This window comes from Hemicordylus capensis, chromosome 5, assembly GCF_027244095.1.
Source record: "Hemicordylus capensis ecotype Gifberg chromosome 5, rHemCap1.1.pri, whole genome shotgun sequence".
In the NCBI taxonomy this organism is placed as follows: Eukaryota; Metazoa; Chordata; class Lepidosauria; order Squamata; family Cordylidae; genus Hemicordylus; species Hemicordylus capensis.
The window spans coordinates 233,677,014-233,703,236 of record NC_069661.1 but is presented as its reverse complement, the minus strand read 5'-3'; the positions used below and the strand labels follow the sequence as shown (position 1 = coordinate 233,703,236).

At 43.0% G+C, this 26,223-nt stretch overlaps 2 protein-coding genes across 10 annotated transcripts in view; one reads left to right on the top strand and one right to left on the bottom strand.

Moving 5' to 3' along the window:
• The window catches only part of DHX58 (DExH-box helicase 58), a 39,542-nt gene extending 39,132 nt beyond the window's left edge, over positions 1–410 (bottom strand). For 3 of the 4 annotated variants that reach the window (XM_053258454.1, XM_053258455.1, XM_053258452.1), the window contains exon 1: positions 243–410. The gene's annotated coding sequence lies outside the window, so the exon portion shown is untranslated. The remainder of the gene's footprint in view (positions 1–242) is intronic. The other variant, XM_053258453.1, reaches the window with a different exon arrangement.
• Positions 365–26,223, top strand: part of DNM1L (dynamin 1 like) — a 61,470-nt gene continuing 35,611 nt past the window's right edge. For 2 of the 6 annotated variants that reach the window (XM_053258450.1, XM_053258449.1), the window contains exons 1-3: positions 479–755; positions 14,802–14,949; positions 23,804–23,842. In XM_053258450.1, coding sequence (XP_053114425.1) covers positions 654–755; positions 14,802–14,949; positions 23,804–23,842 — 289 coding nt within the window. In that variant the 5' untranslated portion in view covers positions 479–653. Of the gene's footprint in view, positions 756–14,801; positions 14,950–23,803; positions 23,843–26,223 lie in introns of all 6 variants that reach the window. The other 4 variants (XM_053258445.1, XM_053258447.1, XM_053258446.1 and 1 more) reach the window with 4 other exon arrangements.

The following is a 26,223-nucleotide window of genomic DNA, read 5'->3' as shown; positions in this document are numbered from 1 at the left end:
AGCTTGTGTATGTGTATACATCTGCCAACTGAGGATAGCTGGTCATGCACCTAAGTGAACTGTAGTTCATTAAATTACTGTTTTGGTACTGGCGTGAAATGTGCATTTATTGGGTTTTGATTGTTTTGAATGCGAGGTGCAGAATAATTTTAACTTTTGTGACTGTGAGCCGCTTTGAAACGTAAAGAAAAGCGGGATTTAAATATAGATAGACAGAAAAACAGGTTTATAACTAAGCTTACGTTACAAGGCATGGGTTATTAGTGGTGGTGAAGAAGGTGCCAGCAGACCTTTTCTTGTTCACCCCTGCACAGTGCACAGCCTCCTCCAAGAAAGCCAGAAGCCTTGCCGCTCCCTCCCTGGGCTGAGTTGCCGGGCGGGGCCTTCGTCAAAGGCCTGAGACGCGAACACCAGCTGCACTACAACTCCCGCCATGCCTTGCAGGGTCGCCCTTTGCTGTGGCATGCAAGACGTGCTGGGAGCGAGCGGTCCCGCGCGCCAATGAGGTGAGGCGGGGCAGGGGAAGGTGGTCGAGCGAGCGCCCTTCCCCGCCGCCACGGCTTCTTCTTCCTTTTCCATTCATTGCTATTGCTTTCCTCTCCTTCCCGCCCCCACCCCAGTTTGGTCAGGGCGCCGCCGCCTCCTCAGCCGCCATGGAGGCGCTGATCCCGGTCATCAACAAGCTGCAGGACGTCTTCAACACGGTGGGCGCCGACATCATCCAGCTGCCGCAGATCGTAGTGGTCGGGACGCAGGTGAGGCGGGCGGGCGGGGCCTGAGCCAGGGTGACCTCAGCCCAGGGAGGGGCGCAGACAGGGGGGGGGGGGCGCTGCCGCCTCTGCAGAAAGAGATGCCCTTGGTGGCCCCACTGCAGGGAGGGAAAGGGGTTATAGCATTTGTGTGTCATTCATTTGTGTGTGTGTGTATATATATTTGGAGTGTGTGTATATATATTTGTATGTGTACATATGTGTGTATGTATATGAATGAGCAGGTTGCTGTGCATTATCGGGGTGAATCAAATATTATGCATTGGTTATAGTTATTGCTGGTGGCAGTCCCTTTGGTTTCCAAAGCTCTTTCAGTTTCTGTATGGAGGTCACTCTCAAATGAGGGTGGGGGCAGAGAGAACGTGATCTCCATCCCAGCCTGATTTTGGTGTTGACTAATCAAATGGGGGTCACCTTAAGTGGCACAGCGGGGAAATGCTTGACTAACAAGAAGGTTGGCGGTTCAGATCCCCACTGGTTTGTTTCCCAGGCTGTGGGAAACACCTATATAGAGCAGCAGCGATATAGGAAGGTGGTGAAAGGCATCATCTCAGACTGCATGGGAGGAGGCAATGGTAAACTCCTCCTGTATTCTTTCAAAAGAAAGCCACAGGGCTCTGTGGGTGCCAGGAGTCAAAATCGACTTGACAGCACACTTTACTTACTTAGTTAAATGGGGAGCATTCACCCAAAATGTCCTGTGACACCTTCAAGACTAGCAGATTTATTGTGGTATAAGCTTTTATAGCAAAAGGGGCTAGCCTTTAAAGCGTTACAAGTCATGTGTGTGTTGTGGAACAGATTAACCCGGTTACATCTCTGGAATAACCAAATGGGAGAGGTCAGACCCCTTTTCTTTCCTTCTCCCCACCCCGTCTGCAAAATAGCATAATAGATGGGAGAGGGAGCTGATGCAACAAAGGGATGGCTATTATTACCTGTGTGCCTTGATTTTGAACCTCCCTGGGATGTCTGGCTTCCTGTTTTTGGAAATAGAATGATGGACTTGAACAACCTCCTCTTCATCCACCAAGGCAATTCTGATGATCTTAAAATGAAGGGGTGGGGTGGGGAAGATCTCCAAAATATAGGTGTCAAACGGACAAAAGCAATTGTACATTCTGTTGTTCCAGAGTCAGTTTGCACCTGTGTATGCTGATGCTGAATAACGTATGTGAAACTTTGTCCTCGTAGCAACCCTGCAAAGTAGGTCACTATGCTGCCCCCTGTGTGTGTGTGTGTGTGTGTGTGTGTACACACACACACACACACACACACACACCAGGAAACTGAAGCTGTCAGAGTGCAATGCAACTTAATCAATTAATAGCTGGGATTTGGCTTGAATCCAGACCCTCTAGCTCCAAGTAATGTAATGGTAGCTATCTGACAGCTGAGGTTTTGAGGGACAAAAATGAGGTGAGTAAAGGAGAAATCGAGATCAGGATAACAAGTAACAGAGTTTAAGACCATGAGCATGGTTCAGAGAATAGCCTGAAGGTGCATTATGCAGTTTTGCCTGCTAAATCTAAGCAGGGCCTTTGTTGGTGGGAGACGAAACCCAGTGTACACCAACCACTCCAAAAGCAACATGGAAAGGGCGTGGTGTGCAACTCCAATCCATAAGCAAGCCTTATTGAAGCCTGAAGAAAATCCTGAGAGGGATGAACTCATGAAGCTGTCTTGAACAGATTTAGATTCTTGGTCCATCTAACCCAGTATCCTAACTGGCAGTGGCTCTCTAGGATTTCAGGCAGGAGTCTTTCTCACCTCTACCTGGAGATGGCAAGGATTGATCCTGGGACTTTCTGCGTGCAAAGCGGATGTTCTGCCCCTGAGCTGCAGCTCCTCCCTGGGGGTGCCCAAGGGAGCAGGCTGAGGGGATAAAGATCAAAGAAGAGGGTTGTGGAGAGGATGCCACTAAGTTGAAGAGCATTTGATTGAAATTATTGTGGATGCTGTTGGAAGGGTCAGGGGAATGGTGTTCAGAGATAGACTGTTATCAGGGTTGTGTGTGTTTCATACTTCAGTTAAAATCTTGTGCCCAGGCAATCCAATTTCTGTGCCAAGAAAGGGTGAATTCTGCAACCTGTATGGATTGTGGAAATAGATTTTGGAGAGGACACTCATCGCACTTTTTATTAGCTGTCCCCTGGTATTTACTGGTGCTAATTTTTTTTTAATATGCTAATGAATTACAGAAATGTATCTGACAGATTTGCAGTAATCTGGTCTGCTTTTTTTTTAACTAATTATGAAAAACACTTCAGTTAAGCCTATATGCTCTTGACTTGAGTATATAGAAAAACTAGCCAGTGTGGTGTAGTGGTTAGAGTGCTGGACTAGGACCAGGGAGTCCCGAGTTCAAATCCCCATTCAGCCATGATACTTGCTAGGTGACTCTAGGCCAGTCACTTCTCTCTCAGCCATCACAGGGTTGTTGTGAGGAGAAACTTAACTATGTACACCGCTCTGGGCTCCTTGGAGGAAGAACGGGATATAAATGTAAAAAATAAATAAAATAAATAAATAACTTGAACAAAAGGAATGTCCAGATTCAGAAAAGGCTTCACTTTGTTTAAGCTAAACTATCTTTGCATTCCAGACTATACACAGTCTCTTGGACTAGATGGTTGGATTTGAAGCAACTGAACTTAATGAGTGTGTTGAGCAAATCAGCATTTTTCTGCAAGAATGAGAGTGGAAGACCTCTGAGCCTAATTCATAGATCTTGTGAGAGAGATCATGCAGATGGTAAAGAGAATCTGAGCAGTGCTTCTTAGGTGATGTTTTAGCCCAAAAAATGTTTCTGATGCGTCATATATGATACAAAGGACGCACATGCACATAAATCATTGTTTCCCCCTTTAAAATACACATGAGCTGGAAAGTGTCATGGCTTTGCATGAGTGTACTACTAGCAGAAAAGTGATAACTTGTACATGTGTGCACTCTTCAAATCTGTGCATGCTTAAACCTGCTGTAAAAGAAAAGCTTTCCTTGAAGCTCCTTGCCCTTGCTGCCCAAAGGATGGGGTCCCCGTAAGCTCCACCTTGCTGCCTAAACCACTCATCCAGATAGGATCAAATAAGGAAAGTCGTATGCCTTCAGTCTTTTGGTCTATCTTGCCCATTTTCTACCCTGCCATGATGTAGTGCTGACTTGTTCCTTGTTTGCTTTCTTCCCTATTACTTTGGAAAAGCCCTATTAGAAATGTTGTATGATTGGATGATAATACAGTCATCCCTCGCCAACCACAGGTTTCCCACTTGCGGATTTGAGTCTCCGCGACTGGGAAATTGTGGCAGGTCTCGCCAACTGTGACCTGAGTATCCATAGTTTGGCGAGATTTTTTGGAAATGTGGGAGTTGGGGGGATTCCGGGGGCCAGGAGGCCATTTCCAGGGGTCAGGGGGCGGGTTTTTTCCATTTTTAACTCTCTCTCCCCCCGCCCCGCTCATCTTGTGACCGTGATTCCCCAACCCCTTCCCATTGGTTTTAATGCCTTGTCAACTGTGAATTTGCCAACTGCAAGGTTTTCCAGGAACGGACCCCTTGCAGTTGGTGAGGGATGACAGTAAGTAGTTTTACACTCTGAACTATGTCATCACCTGTAAAATTACTACTTACTCTTTTCTCAGTTTTGTGTATTGGCTCGATTGGCCTTTGATGAATTGGTGTAATTTTCAAATCTTGCAAACTTCTTGGGCTCAAAATAGTTGCACGGTGGTCCACACTGCTGTCCTAAGAATAATTTAATAGGATGATGTTGGGCTTCTTAAACTGACTCAGTTTCGTGGAGGACACTGTCTTTAACAATACAGTACCTGGTTCTCTTCTGAGCACTCCATACTTGCAGTTCTTAGCTGAAAACCCCCTTGTGGCCAAAGAGAAAAGTCTTTTTCTTGATTTCCAGCTCTGAGCTAGAGGTGAGGGCTAGGAATGATTCCCTTTCTCGAAGTTTGGGAGAAGAGGATGAACAAGGGATTGTCCCTGACCTTGCGCATCTATTGGGAGATGCAGCATGTAAGAGCCCCTGGTGGCGCAGTGGCAAAACTGCCGCCCTGTAACCAGAAGGTTACAAGTTCGATCCTGACCAGGGGCTCAAGGTTGACTCAGCCTTCCATCCTTCCGAGGTCGGTAAAATGAGTACCCAGAATGTTGGGGGCAATATGCTAAATCATTGTAAACCGCTTAGAGAGCTCTGGCTATAGAGCGGTATATAAATGTAAGTGCTATTGCTAGTGCTATTGCTATGTAGGGGCCAGGGACAAGGCCCTACCAATTGGTGGAGGGATCTAGCAATCATCAATGCTTGATTGTCAAGGCACACCAAAACCCATTAATCCCTCTTTGTAAACCAGAATGGCTTAAGTCAGAGCTTGACAAATCTCAGGCACTAGGGAGCCATGGTGCTTAGAAATCTGTAACTAAATAAATAAATATATTTTTGTTTAATAAGAAAAAATAATAATAACATGATTACATTATCATTTCTTGAACTTCCAAAATTTACATATAACAATCCGGGATTCCACTACCATCCTTTGCCAACCCTCCCCCTCACATCAGATATTACAGAAAGATATAAGTAATGTATTAATTGACCCTCAGTACTAAAAAAAACCCAAATCTTGGGTGTGGATGTTGACCCTGTGCTAAATTGTAATTTATAAAATGTTTCCAGGTTATCGCAAATGTTTCATTGGAAGTATTCCGTAAATAAGCAGTGATCTTTGCCATTGAGGCATATTCTCATAGCTTTAGTAGCCATTCATCCAGGGTTGGGATTGCCTGTGATCTCCAAATGGCAGCATAGAGAATCCTGACAGCAGTAATCATGTATAAAGACAACTCCGTGTGTTTAGTAGGTATACAAGGTTTTGTCATATTCAACAAAAAAAGCTCAGGTGAATATGAAATTTAAATTTAAAATTTGTTGCATCTTAGAGTGAATTTTCTTCCAAAATTGTTGTGCTTTGCCACAAGTCCTCCACATATGATAGAATGTCACCACATGATTCTTACATTTCCAACAGTCTCCAGAATAATTACTGTACATCTTTCTAATCATCGTGGGAGTAATGTACCAAAGAAAGTACCTTTTGTACCAATTTTCTCTTAAGGTACTGTTTCTTGTAAATTTAATATTCACGTTCCAAAGATGTTCCTGTTGTTGAATATCAGTTTTTCCTGTTTAAATTTTGCATCCACTTAATCATACAGTCTTTTATCTGTTCTGTTTCTGAGTCATATTTCAACAGCAACTTATATATCAGTCCCAATAAATGATCAACATTTTTAGTTATTAATACTTCAAATTCCATTAAATCTCTGTTTACCACCTTGTCTTTGTATTTCTTTCTGCACTATAGAACTAATTTGTAAATACTGAAACCATGAAGGTTCATCGGACCATTGAGGGTTTGAATAGATTTAAGTTTTGTTTTTCCAGTAGTTAAGCTTTACGTATTATATGCCTTCTCTCTCCAGGGGTCAAACTTATTAGATTTTTCTTCTTTATGGGAAAAAAAAATATTTAAAATAGATGCCAAAGGAGATAGATCTGGGCTGATCCTTTTCTTATACTTGTCACAAACACTTAACAGTTTCTAATTGTGTGGGATTTTACGTCCTGGTCATTTCTTTTTATGTTAGTCCATCAATACTTATGTAACTCATCTGAATGATCTGATCCCTCCATATCCATAATCAGACCATATGGTTCTCTGATCCAATCCAAAATCCATGTCAAACAACTGGCATGATGATATAATTTCAAGTTAGGGACAGCCAAGTCTCCCCCATCTTTTGCATCTTGCATAATCCTAAACTCGATTCTTGGTTTCTTATGTGCCCAAATAAAGGTGTTTATATGCTTCTGCCACATATTCAACATCTTATCTTCAATCTCATCTGGAATAATTTGAAATAAGAAATTCATTCTTGCCAAAATATTCATTTTAACTGATGCTATCTTCCCCAGCCAAGAACGATTTAGTTTTTTCTACCTATTTAGGTCTGCTAAGATAAGATTCCACACTGGCAAGTAATTAGTCTTGAGCAGGTCTTTATTATTCCCTGTTAAATTAATCCCCAAATATGTAATCAGTTTTACTGTTTGAAATCCAGTCTTATCTTTCAAATACAGTAATTCTGTAACTGACAAATTCCATGTAATGATCTGTGTTTTGTTTCTGTTAATCTTATATCCTGAGATCCTGCTGTACTGGTTTATATGCCCCATTATTGAATCTAAAGAGTCCTTTGGTCAAGTAATTGCGAGAACCATATCATCAGCATACAATTTTATTTTATGTTCTTGATTCACCATCTTAATTCCATAAATTCTTTGCTCCTGCTGAATCTTTTTTTCCAAGGGTTCAAAAGCCAAAATAAACAGCAGTGGAGAGAGAGGGCACCCTTGTCTGGTACCCTTCTTAATGGTACATTTTTTGGATATCATCCCATTCACTATTATCATTGCTGATTGCTCCTGATAAATACTTTGAATCCATGAAAGGAAATTTGACCCACAGTTCATTCTTTCCAAAACCTTAAACAGAAAGGACCAATCCAAATTGTACAACAAAGTTGTACAAAAATGGAGTGATTGGCATACATTGCCATGATGATCATAACTTTTTTTGGTAAACATGAGAAAGAGAAATTTTAAAAGCTGAAATTATTGGGATTCTAGTGGAACTCATTGTTCCACTCTTATTTCAGGCCCTGCTCAGCAATTCTGTAATGGCATCTGGTTTTTTGTTTGTTTGTTTGTTTGCATTTTAGGTAGATTTCTTGCCTATATCTGATTCTTTTCCTTAATAGTTTTTTCCTCTCTCTGCACCAAGATTTCTTTATTCTCATGTTTTTGTAGTATGCAATTGCACATCACCCTTGGACATTTCTCCATTTTGCTTTGAATCTTTTCAGTTTTCTTTGTGTGCCTTCCTCTTTCTCTCTTTGCTTCATGCTTCACTGATACTACTTTTCCTTGAAAATATGCTCTGCTGAACTTGAGTGGCCTAATTTTTATTCTCTGTAGACATGGCTTAGTCCTACTTAGAAAGAGTTTCCCAGTTAGAATTGGAGCACTGTTACACAGATATCCCTGCTTTGCTTTTTCAGCTGTGTGCGAAACAGATGAAAATTTACTGTTGTTTTTTAAGACTGAGGGAGTTCCACTTAGGAGATATCTAGTACTCTTTTCAGTAAATGTTGAGAAAGCTGAATGAAGTCTCTTGTTGATGGAGCTTTCCCTTATTATTTACGCACTTGTGTTCTGGTCCTTTTACACTGATGTACACATGGAACTTCATGCAGATGGGCTTATCTCATTCTCAAGCGGAACATTCCCAGCATGGTCATCTTTCACCTGGAACTCCTTGTCTCCATTGGAGCATGGACCATTGCACCATGGCCTTGGGTTTTAATGGCCCATTTCAAGTGGGTTCTTGCGCCAATAATAAATTGAGATGGTTGTGGTTAACAAAGTCCAGTCTGTTGTATCAGTGTGAGTCATCACAGCAACAATGATAATCAGATGTGCATTGCTTAACACAACTATGCATGGAGGCAGAGCGGAATGGGAATAGGATGGTGAATGGCTTGCCTTTGGTCAACAAGAAAGAAGCTCTTTGTCTATAGTAGCCCCAAACCTATGTACTTGCTACTATGTGGTGGCAGTGGTAGGGCATTATAAAAGATGACATGTAGCATTGAAGCTTTTCCCATCTGCTTTGGGTGGGATGATAGTGTCGCTCTGCTGGCATAAACTAGACTAGGTGCCATCCAATCTCTTATTTCAGGAATCTATAAGTCTGCTGAATGACACTTGAAGCATCAAATGCTGAAAACAATTAAAAGTAACAGATCTGTACGAGGATTACAGTGAACTGCGATTACACTGTGGTTGCTTGAACTGCGCTTTTGATTGCTTGGTGGCTCATCAACTTAACTCTATGCCTTTTGTATTGTCATTTTGAAGTAACTGACTCAAAAAATGGTGGGACACAATCTCTGAGAGCGTGTGTGTACTACATAGTGGGGGCATATTACTACTTACAATTCACTGTGTGAGATTGGAAGCTTGCTAAAGACAAGAAAATTCCGTGCCCAGAAAATGCCGATCTAGTTAGTATGGTAGCCTTTTGATAAGTCCCACAATCAGTGTTCCCTGTAACAGGGATTCCTAGATGTTGTTGACTACAACTTCCAGCATCCCCAGCCAAAGGCCATTCCAGCTGGGGATGCTGAAAGTTGTAGTCAGTGACATCTGGGAATCCTTGCTACAGGGAACACTGCCCACTGTCTTTGACAATGGTACATGTTGTGCATAGACCCATTGATGTTAGTTATAGTGTGGATGGGGTTAGTCAGGCAAGGTGTGTGGAATATACAAGAAATTCTCTCACTCACATTCTGCAGTGAGTGATTTATCCCACTCATGAGGTGCAGGTTCATAATAGTGAGATGGCATTAGGAAACAACTTTTGCTAAAAAAGCCGAATCCTTTAAATTAATTAATTAAATCCTTTAAATATCATTAATTAAAAATGATATTTTTAAAAGACTCAGAATAGTGTGTAGAAGATGTAGAGTATCATTCTCGGATTATTGCAAACACATACGGGATGTTCGGTTATAGGTAGGATGGATCATACTGGTGCTGCTTGAGAAAAATTGCAACTGATTTGCCTTCTTGATATTGTGCGTGTATGTATGTGTGCATGTGTACAAATCTAATATTGTGAAGCTAAAATTCGATTGCATTATAATGAGGAAAAGAAAGTCTTTAGAAGAGTATGAAAATATATTCTGTGTCTATGTAGGTGATTAGTTTGTTCATAATAATGATTTATGCTTAATAGGAAACTGGCTAAGAGAAAAGTCAGTCTTCTGAGTGGAGTATTTTGCTGTTAGAAATGTGCCTTCTATGTTTTTGTCTATGTAGACAGCAAAACCAGACCTAATTATTGATTGAATCTTTGAAAGGATAATTAGAGGAAAGGCTTGGAGGCCTTGGAGGCTTGACTTTACTTGGGCGAGGTATCTCTAATCCTTTGGGTGTTCGCCAGATATATTCCTGAAATGGCCTCAGGCTTATTGAGTATTTGGCTTCTGCCCAGTTGGAGCCAGCCATGATGTTAAAGCTTCCTTAAAATTTGCCTTCATATACTTACTTCCAGAAGTAGAAGACTACCAATGCCTTGTTGTTGCATGTGCCTTGATATGTCCCTTTTTCAGATCCTGAATTATGGGGAAACCCTGGCTTTAATAAGCCAGGATTGCACAGTTCAGATATTATGACAGATCCTGGCTTGTTCTAAGTAAAGATCAGAAATAGCATCCTGCCTTTCCTTGCTTGCAGGGGGTGGGGGGACAGGACATGAGCGTACCTAAGGTTAGGGAGCTTCGAGCAAAACCAGGGCTCAATCCTGTTTATTTCTTTATGTAATCCGCTTTGGAAACTTTTGCTGAAAGGAAGATTGTGCTGTCAAGTCAGTGTCAACTCCTGGTGACTACAGAGTCATGTGGTTTTCTTGGTAGGATACAGAAGTGGTTTACTATTGCCTCCTCCTGCGCAGTATGAGATGATGCCTTTCAGCACTTCATATATCGCTGCTGCCTGATATAGGAGTTCCCTATATTCTAGGAAACACACCAGCGGGGATTCGAACCAACAAAACAATAATTAACTGTAACAGAGTGGGGGCTGCTTCCGTAAACTAGGATCTTTAACATCGGCGCATTCCTGAGGTCCCTTTGTACATCTCCAGCTTAATATTATACATTTTTTTATTATTTTGATTGTAAGCCCCTTTGGGAAATTGTCATGACTGGGGAAGTGAGATATTAATACTGTAATAATAAACAAAACAAAAAAATAAACTCAGCCTGACAGTATAAAACATCTTTACTGGTTTTTACTAGCTTAATACTAGCCTAACTATCTCAGTGGAGTAGACATGATCAGTTTCCCTAGGGTGGCTGACTCAAGGACCCGAGTTCCTTTCCCCGTCTTTTCCTTCTCCTTTCCAAATAATGCCTTTCCTGTTCTGGTCTGTGTGTTGAGGAAGAGCAGCAAAATCGAACTGACACTAATTAGCTCTCCCTGCTGTAAGTTCTCAGCAGCCTGAAGGAGCCTGCTTTGGATTCTGTGGAAGAGGTCCTGAAAATATGTTTTTTGTAGTGAATTTCTGCTTCTTCAGTTAGGCTGCTGTAACAGGCTGGATACAGACACTTGTTTTTTGGCGGAGGTGACATTTAGAAGGCCATTTCCATTGTTTACCCCTTCAGGGGGAAACCTTCATTCAGTAATGGAAGAGTCACACTGAGACTAAGGGAAAGATTTTTTTACTGAATGGAACATTGATTATGAACCCAATTCCTTAAAAGGGAGTTTGCAAATACCACTCCGTGGTCAAGAGAACCAATGGCTTGGTCTTTCCTAAATATAACAGTTTTCACTTAAGATGATCTACCCTTTTACAACCTTCAAGTGGTAAATGATAGATTTTTTTTTTGACAGTTTCCATGTATGCTTGTAGGCAAAGTGGAAATTCTGAAAGGGTATCCATACACAGCCATTATTTGAATTTGACGTTTCAGTCCTCCCCCTGTAACTTGCACACTCACACAGGATCTTTCTTCCCAAGGTCATCAGGCAGTCTGTGCCAGTGGTAATGACAGTGTGCATATATATGTGTGTGTGACTATCACGTCTGAGTAGGCAAACATAGTGAGCATAGCCTTGTTTAGACATTATATTGTATGAGTGTACACTCTCATACATAGGCCCATTCCCACATTACATTCAACATCATCATCATCATCATCATTATTATTATTATTATTACATTTATATCCCACTCTTCCTCCAAGGAGCCCAGAGCGGTGTACTACATACTTAAGTTTCTCTTTCACAGCAACCCTGTGAAGTAGGCTAGGCTGAGAAAGAAGTGACTGGCTCAGAGTCACCCAGCTAGTATCATGGCTGAATGAGGATTTGAACTCGAGTCTCCCTGGACCTAGTCCAGCACTCTAACCACTACACCACGCTGGCTCTCTTATACACATTGTTGTATACTGTACAACATGAGTGTACAGTGTACACAGGTACAAATATGTACACAGATACAGTCATTTGCATGTTATGTTGAACTCAGGTAGAGCAGTGCTTTTCCTATCTGTACCATGCATTTGAAGGTCCTGTATCTAGGTTCACTTTTAAAATGAACACAGGTACTGTGTTCATTTTAAACAACCTGGGTACAAGCCCCTCAAATGCAGGATACCAGTAGGAAGAGTACTGCTGTACTTGTGTCGCATATAACATTTGAATGACTGCACCTGTGTAGAGACTTATACTATGTATACTGTGCGTTCATTTGTATGCATGTTGAACATGTGGATCGGGTTTGTGTTTCTTTGCTCACATGTGTGCAGAGGGAAGCTGTGATTGGCACTGACTGCCACTGTGTGTGTGTGGTGGTTCTCTTATATTTAGCAAGAGGCAAGCAACTCCAGCACAGCATCTCTTCAATGGCTATTGCTAGTATCTACCTTTTTATGTTTCTTTTTAGGTTATGAGCTCTTTGGGGACAGGGAACCATCTTATGTATTCTTTGTAAACCACTTTGAGAATTTTTGTTGAAAAGTGGTGTATAAATATTTGTTGTAGTAGTAATAGCTTTTCTCTTCCTGTCACTTGCTATTAAAGAGCAATTCTTAGAAGGCAAGAAATTACATTTGCATTCCCATGTATAGTGTCTGCGTTAAAGGCTTTAAAGGCAGGCTCAGTATCATGGGGGGGGGGAAATATAATAAACCCATAGGTTAACCAATCTGCCTAGGATATTGTTTTGTATGCTTCCCTTATTTAAAGTCACTTTTTATTAATCTCAGCAAAGAAACGATAGGAATCTCTGCAGCGAGCATTTCCATATATTATACATCTCACACAATACAGAATTTTTCTATCTAAAAATAACCTTGGAAACCCAAGCAGCAATCCTAATGTATTCTGAACTCCTGGTGTTATATGAAATTCAGTTAATAGAGTTATTCATACAAAAACCATACAGCTAACTGATTTCCCAATTCTGGTGTGGTATTGTTAGTTGTAGACCGATAAAAATGGTGTAGCATTTTAGTTCAGTGCATTAAAATTACCTCAGTGTTCTGGAAAGATTGCTTAATGATCAACATTATCCAGAGAAGAGTTGTAGCCATACATTTTTTCCAGATCAGAATGCTAATTCTAGCCTCATGTTTGAATTCCAAAGACATTTACTTGGAAATAAGGTGCACAGATTTCAGTGGAACAGACTTCCCCAGTGTATTTGAGATCAAAACTGGGGGGTGGGGGTGGAATCCTAGGTTTGCTTAAAAACATGAAGCCAAAAATATCCCCCCCCCTTCAAATCTAAAGAGAGAAAACCAGCATTGCCTAGGACTGTAACTTTTAAACAGAAATGAGTTGCAAGAGAGCCAGGTTGATGTAATGGCTAGACCCAGGATATCTGGCTTCAACACCCAACTCATCCACGAAGCTCACTAGGTGATTTTGGGCTAGTCATCAGTGCACAGACAAACGAATCTCAAAGGATAAAAGTTGTTCTAGTAAGAACTAATCTGCCTACTTTCCTTTCACTATCCCTACAAATGGACTACATTTGGTTCAAATCGGTTATGTGTTCCACAAGTTAGACCTCTTGCACCTCAAACAATCACACGTCCGCCATCTTGGTTCGTGGTGGATGACATCACAAACTACACCATTGAGGTACCCCTATGTCTCCCTACACTTGTAGCAAATTTGGCTCAAATGGGTTAGGTAGTTCACGAATTAGCCCACTTGCGCCTCAAACTTTTACGCATCTGCCATCTTGAACTGGGGTGGATGACATCACAAATTACGCCATTGAGGTGTCCATGTGTGTCCCGACAACTGTGCCCAATTTGATTCATTTTGGTCCAAGATTGTGAAGTGGGACACATACACACAGCCAGGTGATCTCATAAACCTACTGGAAAGTAGACTAAAAATGAGGATGATGGTGGAGGATTGTAATGTATTGCAGCTCTGTAGACCTCTGGATGCAATTTTTATTTCTCACATTTTTTGGTTTTGGTGGTTCGGCACGGAGGGGGGCTGTAGCTTTAAGGGCGGGGGAGTATTACTCCCCCCCCGCTCTTCCCGCCCCCCGCTGCTCTTCCCCCTCCGGCGCTGTGTTTTTTGCCAAAGTTTCTGGGGCGGCAGCGTTCCTCCCTGCCGCCCCTGCCCCCGTTGTTAGCCTGCAAGAGCCGAAGTAAGGAACACGCATGCGCCCGTTCCGCCGCGCATGCGCACCCGCCGCTGCTGTGTGCGCGCTCCACAGACGTCACACGTCGACGTGTGACGTCTGCGGAGCGCGCGCACAGCGGCGGCGGGTGCGCACGCGCGGCGGAATGGGCGCATGCGTGTTCCTTACTTCGGCACCTGAAATGGAGCACCGAAATTGACTTGCAGCCTGTGCTGTTTATGTCCACATCTTGTACCATAGAGGTGAATCCTTCTAAAGCATGGTGTTTGGGGAAAGGTTAGTTTTGAAGTTGACTTGGGATGTGTGATTATCCAACTCTGGAACTTATTCAGAGCCATTGCAACGAAGGCAGACTAATATGGAGAGAGAGGGAGGAGAGCTGGTCTGGAGGTAGTAAGCATGAATTGTCCCCTGTTGCTAAGCAGGGTCTGCCCTGGTTTGCATTTGAATGGGAGACATGTTTGAGCACTGTAAGATATTCCCCTCAGGGGCCACTCTAGGAAGAGCTTCTGTATGTTTGTATGCAGAAGGTTCCATGTTCCCTCCCAGGCATCTCCAAGATAGGGCTGAGAGAGATTCCTGCCTGCAGCCTTTCAGAAGCTGCTACCAGTCTGTGTAGACAATACTGAGCTAGATGGACCAATGGTCTGACTCAGTTTTTGGCAGCTTCCTATGTTCCTATGAATGTTTTAAGTCCTGTGCCTCTGTGTTTCCATTTTCAGAGCAGTGGAAAAAGTTCTGTGCTGGAAAGTCTGGTGGGGAGGGACCTGCTCCCAAGAGGGACGGGGATAGTCACCCGCAGGCCCCTCATCCTGCAGCTGGTCCACGTTTCGGCAGAGGATCGTCGGAAAACAGCTGGAGATGAAAACGGTAAGGGCTGCCCACCATGGAGTTTGACCTTAAAAGGAAGCAGCTAATCATCCTTGGCGGCTATGCTGCCATGTAAAGAAACAGCCAGTGTTTAACTTCTAGAAGCCACAGAATCTCTGCTGTGCCTTCGTTCCTCATGATGTGTTTCTCCTCCTATATGTTCTGGTGAAGTGCAGCTACATGTCGGCTTTGTATTTCCTGTCTCACAATCCTGTACTAAGAGCTTCTTTCCTTGCCCTTTGTGTGAGCAGCAGCTACTTTTGTGTTCTCACTGTATTCAGCAGTTTTATATCTAAAGTGTGTGTGCAGGTATTAGAAGCTTGCAGGATTTTTTTTAAATTATTGCTATAATGCCTGCTTGCAGATGTGCACACTGCACACGTGTGTACCCATGCCTTCAGACCAGGGTTTCTTAACCTTGGGTCCCCATATGATGTTGGACTACAACTCCCGTTATCCCCAGCCATAGATGCCATGGCTGGGAATGATGGGAGTTGTAGTCCAACATCATATGAAGACCCAAGGTTAAGAAACCCTGCTTTAGACCAAACTGGGAGAATTACTCAAAACCAAACTTACAAGCACAGTTAACAAATGGATCCCCATCTGGACAGAGGCAAGAGAACCTTAGGCTACCCCAGAGGACGGACTCGATAGCAAGGCTTTTGAAAAATAAAAAAAAGTTTATCTTGGTATATAGCAGAGGCAGCAGTGTAAAAATATGGTGGTTGGAAACCTCAGTGCAATAGCGATTGTGCACGGAGTGAAGGCAATTCTTGGGGACAGCTCAGGAGGGGATGGCGAGAGAGAAGGCTCTGATGGCCTGGTAGTTGACTGGCATTGGAATGCAAGTGGAAAGAGGTGGAAGAGGGATTGGAGAGCAGAGTGAGGAGCAGCAGTATACTTGTCTTTTAATCTGCTGTCTTGCATGTGATGCCGAGGGGGTAAATCTCATCAGGGGAGACTGAAGGGTCCTGTCTGCAGAACTTCCGTCAGAACCTCAAGCAAGGAAAGACAGCAGCATGCCGCCGTGGCAACAAGTACCAAGTGCCATGATGCTCTGCATGCACACAACTAGCAAAAGAGTTGCCTTGGAAAACTTGGTTTTCCAAAGCAGTTGGGTGCAGGTGTTAGAGCAAGCTCACAAAGGAAATGATGCAGCCTTGGTAGTTCCATTCCAAGCTTCAGCGATTCAGCTCTTGGGTCCAGGAGATTCTTGGGCAGCCAGGTACAGGGATTAACCCATAGCAAGCTCACCCAAGGGATGACCCAAGAACTCTTAGTTCCAAGAAAGTCCAGGGCAGTGTACAGGTTTCCCCACAACGAGCCCATGCAAAGATCACTCAGGGTAGTGATTTCAGCCCAGTTATTCTGGACACCACCATCCGTTGTTCAACTTAAAGATGGGCACTCAGCAGTCCAGTTAATTAGAGAAAAGGGTTTGAGTCTACAGGTTGCTGCTCAACTGGGCAGGCTTCTGAGCATTACAGAGCAGACCTTGTCATCACAGTCTTGCAGAAGAAGTCTCACGGAAGTCTCACATACGAGTCTAAGAGCAGATGCTATTTATTGGGCTTTCCTTCTGTAAGGCTGCAAAGATGGAGAAACTAGAAATATAAATGAGATAATGGGAAATGCTCTGGTGCGGGATCCAGAGGCAGAGTTGGGTCAGGGTGTATTGTGCTGAATCTAATTCCCTGGACTGGAAGCTTGGCTTTATTGCATTTTGGGCAAGATTGCCCTGTTTCTCAGGGCAATTTTTTGTCTTAAAACTTGTCTGCTCTATTTGAAACTCTGGATTCACGAAAACGCAAGGCATTCAGCACACGTGCATCACCTGTACCTAGGCAGCATTGCACCAGTTTAGGTTTGCATAACACAGCTCTTTGACCCAGTCAGAGGCTACCAAATGCCCGTCCATGCTTCCTTTACCATTGCTTCTGTCAGAAGTCAGAATCTTCCAGATGAGAGGGAGGCTATCTGTCTGGTTACATCACTGCTCTGCGTCCTGTGGTGGCAGGATGTATTTCTATGATGATGTGTAACATAATCCTATGTATATTTACTGGGAGGTAAGTTCCATTGATTTGAATGGGACTTGCTCCCAGGAAAATATGCATAGGATTGCTGTCTTGGTGTTCAGTTCAGAGCCTCAAATAGATTTCCACATTTCATATACAATATCTCAATTTTCATTACACTTGGAGGGTAGGACAGTATTGCTCTCCTCATGTTGCAGATGGGGAGATGGATGAAGCTGAGGAATTAATGGCTTGCCTAAGCCTCCCCGCCTGCCCCTGTGAGTTCTGGGATGAGATTTGTACTGGATGTTGCAGCTCATATGCAAAGCATATATGAAAGCAAACAGCTTATATTTTATTTATTTTATTTATTTTATTTATTTAATTTAATTTATTTATTTTATTTTATTTTATTTATTTTATTTTATTTTATTTATTTTATTGTTGAATTTATATACTGCCTTTCATTAAAAACAATCTCAAGGCGGTTTACAAAAGTTAAAGAACATACAATAAAATGACAATAAGAATATTAAGCTAAAAATATAAAAACAAACCAACTTAAAAACCTATAAAATACAAGCATAAAAACTATACACAGGTAAAAACACATAGAAGCAGCAATAAAAACAATCATGTAAAAGCCTGGATAAAAAGCCAAGATTTAACAAGCTTTCTAAAAACTGTGATGGAGTCTGAGGAGTGAATGGCCACTGGGAGAGCATTCCAGAGTCTGGGGGCAGCAACAGAGAAGGCCTTGTCCCGGGTACACGACAGCCGAGCCTCCCTTATTGTCGGCACCCGGAGCAGAGCCCCCTCTATATGAAAGCAAACACAATATTTCTCAAAGTGTAAGATGATCTGTAGGGCCCCTGGGGAAGAGCCTGTCGTTCAGGAAGGGCTGATAGCTCAATGGCAGAGCCCATGCTGTGCATACATAAGTTTCTAGGTTCAATCCCTGGCATCTCATGTCATCATCATCAGGAGATGGTATAACCTCCCTAAATGCCTTCCTGGAAGCAGTAATGGGCTGGATGAGGGAGAATAAACTGAGACAGAATCCAGATAAGACGGAGGTACTTATTGTATGGGGTCAGAAGAATTCCAGAGACTATTTTGATCTGCCTGTTCTGGTCAGGGTCACACTTCCCCCAAAAGTAACAGGTACGCAGCCTAGGAGTGCTTCTGGATCCACACCTCTCCCTGGTTTCTCAGGTTGAAGTTGTGGCCAGAGGGGTTTTCTGTCAGCTTTGGCTGCTACACCTACTGTGCCTTTTTCTTGAGATGAACAACCTCAAAAGAGTGGTAACCTCCAGACTTGACTTCTGCAATGCGCTCTAGCCCAACTATCACCAGCTCCTCTGTTTCAATCTAGCCCAGTCATTCATCTCCACCTTGCTGACTCCTTGATGGACAAGGGATGTGCCATTTGTCTTCTGAGGCACTCACCTCAAGGCTGAGAGGTTAGAGAGCCACAAGGACACCAAGAGGTTCGCAACCCTGGCACAGCCTGTTGATTTATAGCAAAGCACTCGCTTGGAGGCGTGGAGCAGAGGCAAACAGTCAGGGCCCTGCCCAAGATGACTTCCTTCCCTTGGAGCAATTACAGAGCAAAATGCAGCTGAATGAAATCATTTTACACGTTGCTCAATATGTCAGTCTCTCTTGCATTTTCTCATACTGCAACACCCCCCTCCCCTACCCCTGTTGTACTGGCAGTTTTTGTATCTTAGGACACACCTTTGATCCTTGGTATGAGATAAGCACCCATTTTGTGCAAATAAAGAATGATTTTGGACTTCCCATTGTACCTGGGCGTGCTTTCCACTATTCCAACCACATCCTTCTAATGCAGAATGTAAACTACTTCAGTGGAGACAAAATCACTTTAAAACAAGTTGTTCTAGTAAGAACTAATCAGCCGACTTTCCTTTCACTATCTCTACAACTGGGCTACACTTTGTTCAAATCGGGGTCCACAAGTTAGATCTCTTGCACCTTAAATGTTTGTGCTTCTGCCATCTTGAAGAGGAGTGGATGACATCATCACAAACTATGCCATTGAGGTGTCCCTGTTTGTCACTCACTGCAACTGTACCTAATTTGGTTCATATGGGTTAGGCAGTCCACAAATTAGCCTGCTTGCCCTCAGATGTTCACGTGGCCGCCATCTTGAATTGGAGTGAATGACATCATCACACACCATGCCATTTGGGCATCCCTATGTGTCCTTTAAGTTGTAGCAAATTTTGTTCAAATTGGTTAAGTGGTTCACAAGTTAGCCCACTTGCACCTCAAAGGTTTACGCAGCCGCCATCTTGGATCGGGGTGGATGACATCACAAACTATACTGTTGAAGTGTCCCTACAACTGTACCCAATTTGGTTCATATTGGTCCAGGCATTGCGAAGTTGATGGTGGGGGGTGACGACACACACGCACCATGCCAAGTGATCTCATAAGCCTACTGGAAAGTAGGTTAAAAAATAGAGGTGAGAAAAGAAAATGCACATTTTGATTCATTTCTACTCTGCCTTTCTACTAAATGACTCTAGGAACCTATGCACTCCTTATTCCAGCAGTTTAATTCACACACACAAAGACCCCCGAATGGCTGTCTGCATAGTATCTATAAGTCTGCAAATGTGTCCTGAAGCTATTTCCAGATCTTCAATGGGATTTTTATTACGGGGCCTTTCAAATTTGACTTCAAACTCTGCTCTGTGACCCAGAGTTGCAGGCAAACATAAACCACAGTTGACTTGCATGGATGAAACGATGAGCTATAGTTGCTGACATTATCCAGGATCGGAAGTACAGTAGCTAATCGTGATGAGTGACAGGAGGAGAGAGCACATGAGCATGGGACTCCTCAGAACTCCTCAGGAGATGCAGCAAAGTTGTAAGGTTGACTACTTGGTTTGCCCTTCCTGTTGTAAATCTCTCTCATCACTGTTTTGGGTTTTTCATGAAAAACAGGCTTATACAATGAGATGTAGGAAGGAAGCAATGATGCAAAGTCCCTACTCTGTAAAATTAGTACACTAACTTTGCTCAGTCAGTAATACCCCTGCTAACTGAGTGAGGAGAAGGAAAAGCTGGTCTTGTGGTAGTGAGCATTACTTCTTCCCTTTGCTAAGCAGGATCTGCCTTGGTTTGCATTTGGATGGGAGACTACATGTGAGTGCTGCTAGGTATACCCCTTAGGGCAGGCTAGATCTGGCCTGCAGAGGCTTTTGTGCTGGCCTTCGGGTAGAGATATCCGGCAGCAACAAACAGCAGGAGCCATGAAGAGCTCTTGGCCTGTTCCACTAACAAGCAGCAGTGTCTCAATGCAATTGGCCCCTTGAGACTAGTTGAGATGCATGTGGCAGTGATGGACCAATGAGTAAGTGAGCCAGTTGCTCCTGCTGCTGCTGGAGCAGCTGTAATGGATGGAGTGGGTTGGAAAAGCAGGAGCAGCATCAGACAGGCAAAGGCCGAGCACACCCCGGAAAGGCAGAGGGTCCCTCTTTGGGTCAGTTCACTCTTCTCCGGGGTGGGGGGGATCCTCTTTGGAAACTGCCTTACAGTGCCATCCTATGCGTGTTTACTTGGAATTACATCCGAAGATATACCCACTAAGGCTTACTCCCATGCCTGGTATTGCACCCTCAAAACAGAAATTTGTTCAGGGCTGGCATGCACACCAGGTGCCCCACTGACTTAGCAGGGACAGGGCCTATCTTCTGGCTGCTATTCTTATGGGTCCCTTGATGGGGGGCGGGGAATATCCACAAGAAGTGATTGTTTTCATTAATATTATTAATGAAATGAAAATAATTAATGCCATGAAAATTGACCTCAGCCTCTGCGCACCAAGTCATGGTTGGTTCCGGCCCACTGGTGTACTTGGATTGTGCACCCCTGCCTTAGGGGATGGGGCCATAGCTCAGTGGAAGAGCATCTAGGTGCCAGGTTCACTCCCAGGCAAGATCTGCAGGTAGAGCTGGGAAAGACTCCTGTCTGAAATCTTTGCAAGCCGCTGCCAGTCAGTGTAGGCGATACTGAGCTAGGTGGACCAATGGTCTGGCTCGGTCTAAGGTAGTGATGTGCATGGAACTGGCGCCCGCTGGTTGCAGTCTGCGCACGTGCAGCGGCAATTTCCAGTCCGAGGAGGCACCGGGGTGGCATGGAAGTTCGCTGCCGCCCCACCAGACCATCTTAAAAGGCAGTGCCAGCAGGGGAAATGTGGTGGGAGGGGTAAGAGCCCCCTCCCTCATCCTTGAAGCGATCCCTTCCCCACCTTCGAACCGGTTCCGAGGCCCATAAAGGGCCTCCGAACCAGTTCCGTGCACCTCCCTAGTCTATATTCCTAAGAGGCACCTTTTAAAATGGTGATTCCCTTATGTTTGGTAGGAGAGAGCAACTGTCCCTACCTGACCCCAGCACACTATCTCTCCAGCAGCTCTTGCTGGTGTCTACCTTATGTTTTCTTTTTAGACGGTGAGCCCTTTTGGGACAGGGAATCATCTTATTTATTATTTTCTGTGTTAACCACTCTGAGAACTTTTGCTGAAAAGCAGTATATAAATATTTGTTGTTGATGTTGTCATAAAGATGCTGGATAATTTTGTTCTACTCTTGTGGATTGCCGTGAGCTGCCAGCTGAAGAATGTGAAATCTTGCTATTTCTTCCAAGTATGTAAACAAGTTGGGCAACCTCTGTATTACTACATTTATGACCCTATTGGAGAGAGAAGCTTGGGAAAATGGAGGCTGTCTGATCATGTAGGAAAACATTGCACACAGTTGCAGTTTCATCCTGATTTCCTTCCTCCTGTGCCTGGGATGCTGCAATGGTCTTATCTGTGAATCACTCTGCTGGCATTGCCTTTCCAAATCTGCTGTTTGCCTGGGGCAAATTCCTGCACATGCATTCTCCCTCTCTTCTTTGAAGAAGCTGGATGCTGTGGCTTCAGAGCAAAAGCATGTCTTGGCTGTTGATGCCCTGGCCTGTCTCCCAGTTGTCTTGAGGATTGCAGGGTTCTTTAGGGCAGAAAGCCATGTTCAGAGCCTGACAAATGGCACCATGGTGTGTGCTTGCTCTCTCTCTCTCTCTCTCTCTCTCTCTCTCTCTCTCTCTCTCTCTCTCTCTCTCTCTCTCTCTCAGAGCAGTTGACTGCTAATCCATTTGAAAGAGCTTTTATAAACATATCTGTCTTTGTTAATATTTTATATTGGCCTGGTAGCTGATAACATCTTCTCATTATTCATCATCTTAGAGAAAGAAGGAAGAAACATAAGTAGCTGTTCAGGAACACATGAGCATTCTTTCTGACTCTTATTCTGGAGTCATGGCAAATGTGGCATTCTTGATGGAATAGAGTAATCTGAAGACCAGAGATATGAACAATAAGTTTGGAAAAAGAGGTTAATCAGAGCAGCTTTGAGGTGACTTTTCACTGTAACTCTTTGAATTCAGGTTCTAAGGAGAACTAAAGCACAATGCATATTTTAATTACCATATTCCATTGGGATTTTTACATAAATAATCATTTACAAAAGGTAAGAGAGTCCATACTGTTGCCATACTTCTGCAGGTTTTTATTAGGTTGATGTTAGTTGTAGTATCCATTAGGTTAGCCAGAAACTAAATGGTCAATGAACTTTGATCTAGAATGAAAAGAATGGATGAAAAGGATAACAGTATAAAAACAAGAAAATCCAGTTTTACATAGTATAATTGGGGGTCATCCGTTCCAAGAGCTCTTTGATTCAGACTCTTTGAGTTTGGATAAACCTCTGTGTCAAGGGTGTGTGTCAAGGGAGAGCTGGTCTTGTGGTAGTAAGCATGAATTGTCCTCTTTACTAAGCAGTGTCCACCTTGGTTTGCATTTGAATGGGAGACATGTGAGCACTGATGGGGCTGCTCTGGGAAGAGCATCTGCCTGCTTGCATGCAGAAGGTTCCAAGTTTCCTCCCTGGCATCTCCAAGATAGGGCTGAGAGAGGCTCCTGCCTGTAACCTTGGAGAAGCTGCTGCCAGTCTGTGTAGACAATACTAAGCTAGATGGACCAATGGTCTGACTCACTATAAGGCAGCTTCCTGTATGAGGGACCCAAGGTGGAATCTGTCATCCTGCTCAGCGGATGCACCTGTCTACCCATCTTCTGAGCTTGTCAGGTATCCATGTGTTGGATGCAATCCTTGCATAGGATTTACATGTTTAAAGTCCAATCTGTATTGGCCTGAAGTGCACCATTGTTTTCAAGATTGCACATGGATCAACAAATGTGGTTCAAGCCTGTGACCATTGGCTCCATATAACAAATGTTACATGTAGTAATTGGCTGTTCAGGCCCAGAGTCAGTTATTCTCTGCACACATTCAAGCTTTATCCAAACTGGGTTTGATTTTCTATCTTCTGTTACTGATGAATCTTTATACTTTCAATTCTTGGGATGACTGCTTTGGTTTGCTTATTTCTTTTGATTCAGATGAATGTTTGTCGCACATTGAGACAGACAGTGTTTCCTCATGTTGGAGTATAAGCACTTAAGCTGACTAGAGTGAGCTAATCAGTAACAGTACAGACATCAAGTAATTAATGGCTAAATTATGATTTCCTGAAAGCACTCTTAACTGTGTCCGGTGTTGGGATGGCCTCGGTTGGGCATTAATGATCTAGGCAGTTCTCAAATGACTAGCTGATGTTGTGATTCCCATGCCGATCTGACAGCCAAGAAAGGGGAGGGGGTAACATAAAACTGTCTTTAAAAGCAAACCAACCCACATGTCTAGAGTAATAGCACATTTTAATAACTTTTGATGCTATTTCTTTTTAACTGCAGACCCTGCAACATGGAAACATTCAAGGCACCTTTCTAAAGGTTTCCGATCCACTTCTTTCCTTCCTGCACAGAATCTGCATGCTTATGTATTCTAGCCACTAGCATTTCATGCCACTTCTATTGCTGCCTGCTGCCTTATTTGTGCACACTTATGAGTTGGCTGCTGTGCTAAATAGCTGTCATTTTGGTGGGCCCAGTGGCTTATTTTGCCGTTTCCTCCTTTCTGCCTTTGTGTCAGATTAGAATGTAATGCAGAGATTTAACTTTTTCTTTAGTTGCGGTAGAGCTCTGTGTCATAACCGCCACCATTCTTTTGTTACCAGTTTGTATTTTCAGATCTGCAGTAGTGTGAAATATCTTGGAAATAACACAGTGAAAAGAGGGATTACTTTCAACCAAGTAGTCTTGTGTTTAAATAATATGTCAAACTGGAGGAATCACAATGATGTAGTGGGGTGGACTGCTTCTCAGTAGGATTGATTAGTACCTTGTAAAAGATTAAGTGAACCCTTGGAAGTGGGAATTGGGGGTTTAATGGCTTTCCTGCTCTGATCTTCCACTGACTGTAATGAAAAAGATTCCAATTTTGCTTAATAACTGGGTTTGCCATAAGGAATAGAATTCAGGAGACGCTTTCCAAAAAGGATGGTGTCTTCTGTCTTGGTGTTTCCATGCCCCTGATCAGAGACATGGATTTTCCAGAAATCTTTGAACTGGAAAACTTCCTAGAAAAATTGCCATGCAAAGTTTCCCCCAGTTTGCTTAAAATCTGTATTAATAGTTTTCTTCTAAAAATTACTATACAAATTTTTCTGATGCCAAAAATTATCTGCTTTGGCATGTTATTTGACCTCTTTATTCGGGGGCGGGAGAGACACCTCCACCATACAAGTAGAATTTTCCTAAATAGAAAATATTTCACAAAAAATAAAGTACAGTACAGGGAAATTTTCCATTTTGTCATTTTTTCTCCCTGTGGAAGAATTTCCACTCCACATCTCTGCTTCTGGTGGAATTCAAGTGTGCTGAAATTCAGATTGCTATGATCTTAAGGGAAGGGGTGGGGAGAAGGAACTGCAACAGCACACACCCCTCCAACCTGAAGAACTGCCTTTCATCTGTTATTAGTACTGTAAAAGTGCTTGCTCTTGAGACCAAACACCTTGGTCTTTAGGCCACCCTACCCAACGACTGCCAGGTCCTCTAAACTGAAATCAGAGCTGGAGATCAACCTTACATGTTTTCTTGTCCTTCAAACTCAGATCCACCTGAGCACTGGCACAAAGCATGTTAACATCAGGCCACACCTAGCACGTCTATAAGGTTAGAGAACACATATTCAATGCACTTTGTTCCCTGAGAGAGATGCAGTGTTCCCTCTAACAGAAATTTCCAGATGTTGTTGACTACAACTCCCAGAATCACCCGCTGAAATGGTTTTTGCTTGGGCATTATGAGAGTTATAGTCAACAATATCTGGGAATCCCTGTTAGAGGGAACACTGGACAGATGTCCTCACACCAGCAAATGCCAAAGCTTCTACCATAAGATTCTAGGAAGGAAAGATTCCAGACCTGCATGGAAGCCAAGGATTTGTTCAGTATGATGGGCAAACCTGCACATACTATGGACCTAGGTCCATGTTCCTTGGTGTTTATAGAATTGGACCTTCTCAAATGTCCACTCTGACTTTTCAAATTTCCTTTTGTGAATGTGGTCTTGTAACCACCACACCACCCCCAAAAGCTTTTATAAATGTACATTATATGTAGTGTATGTATTGCCAAAAATACAATATCTTTGGCTCATGGCAGATGACCACAGTACTCTGGGCCAGAAATTGGCACAAAAATTGTCTTCTCTTGTGCTACTGGTCTTACATGTTGTGGTGGCCCTAGTTCAGCAAAAGGTGATCATGACTATTTCCCACAGAAAACAATAGGTTTCAGATTAGCTGCAATTAATTAGTTCCACACTGCTGACATCCCAAAAAAATTTACTAGGGGAAGTCCTACTGAAGTAGTCCTTTGGACTCCTCTCTGAGCCGAATTATTCAATAAGTCTGTCTGGATGTCAGCCACTGGTTTCAGTAGGACTTGGTCATGACTAACTTCACTTGGATTGAGGCTAATGCATAAAGTAACCACTTAGGAGACTCTGGACAAAAAACACAATTAAACTATGATAAATCAATATGTTAGGGTCCAGTTTTAGAATTGAATGTTAGCAGTAAGCAATTCTAAATAAAACAAGATTAGTTAATATTGAGATATTTAATATCTGAAAAATGACATTAGCTGATGTGACTAATGCTACATAAACACTTGTTTTCAGTGTTCAACATGTAGGCTGAGCATAGACAAGCCCAATCAAGAAATTGTATTTGACGCTGAGAATATTTGCTTGCGTTGCCCTGCTTC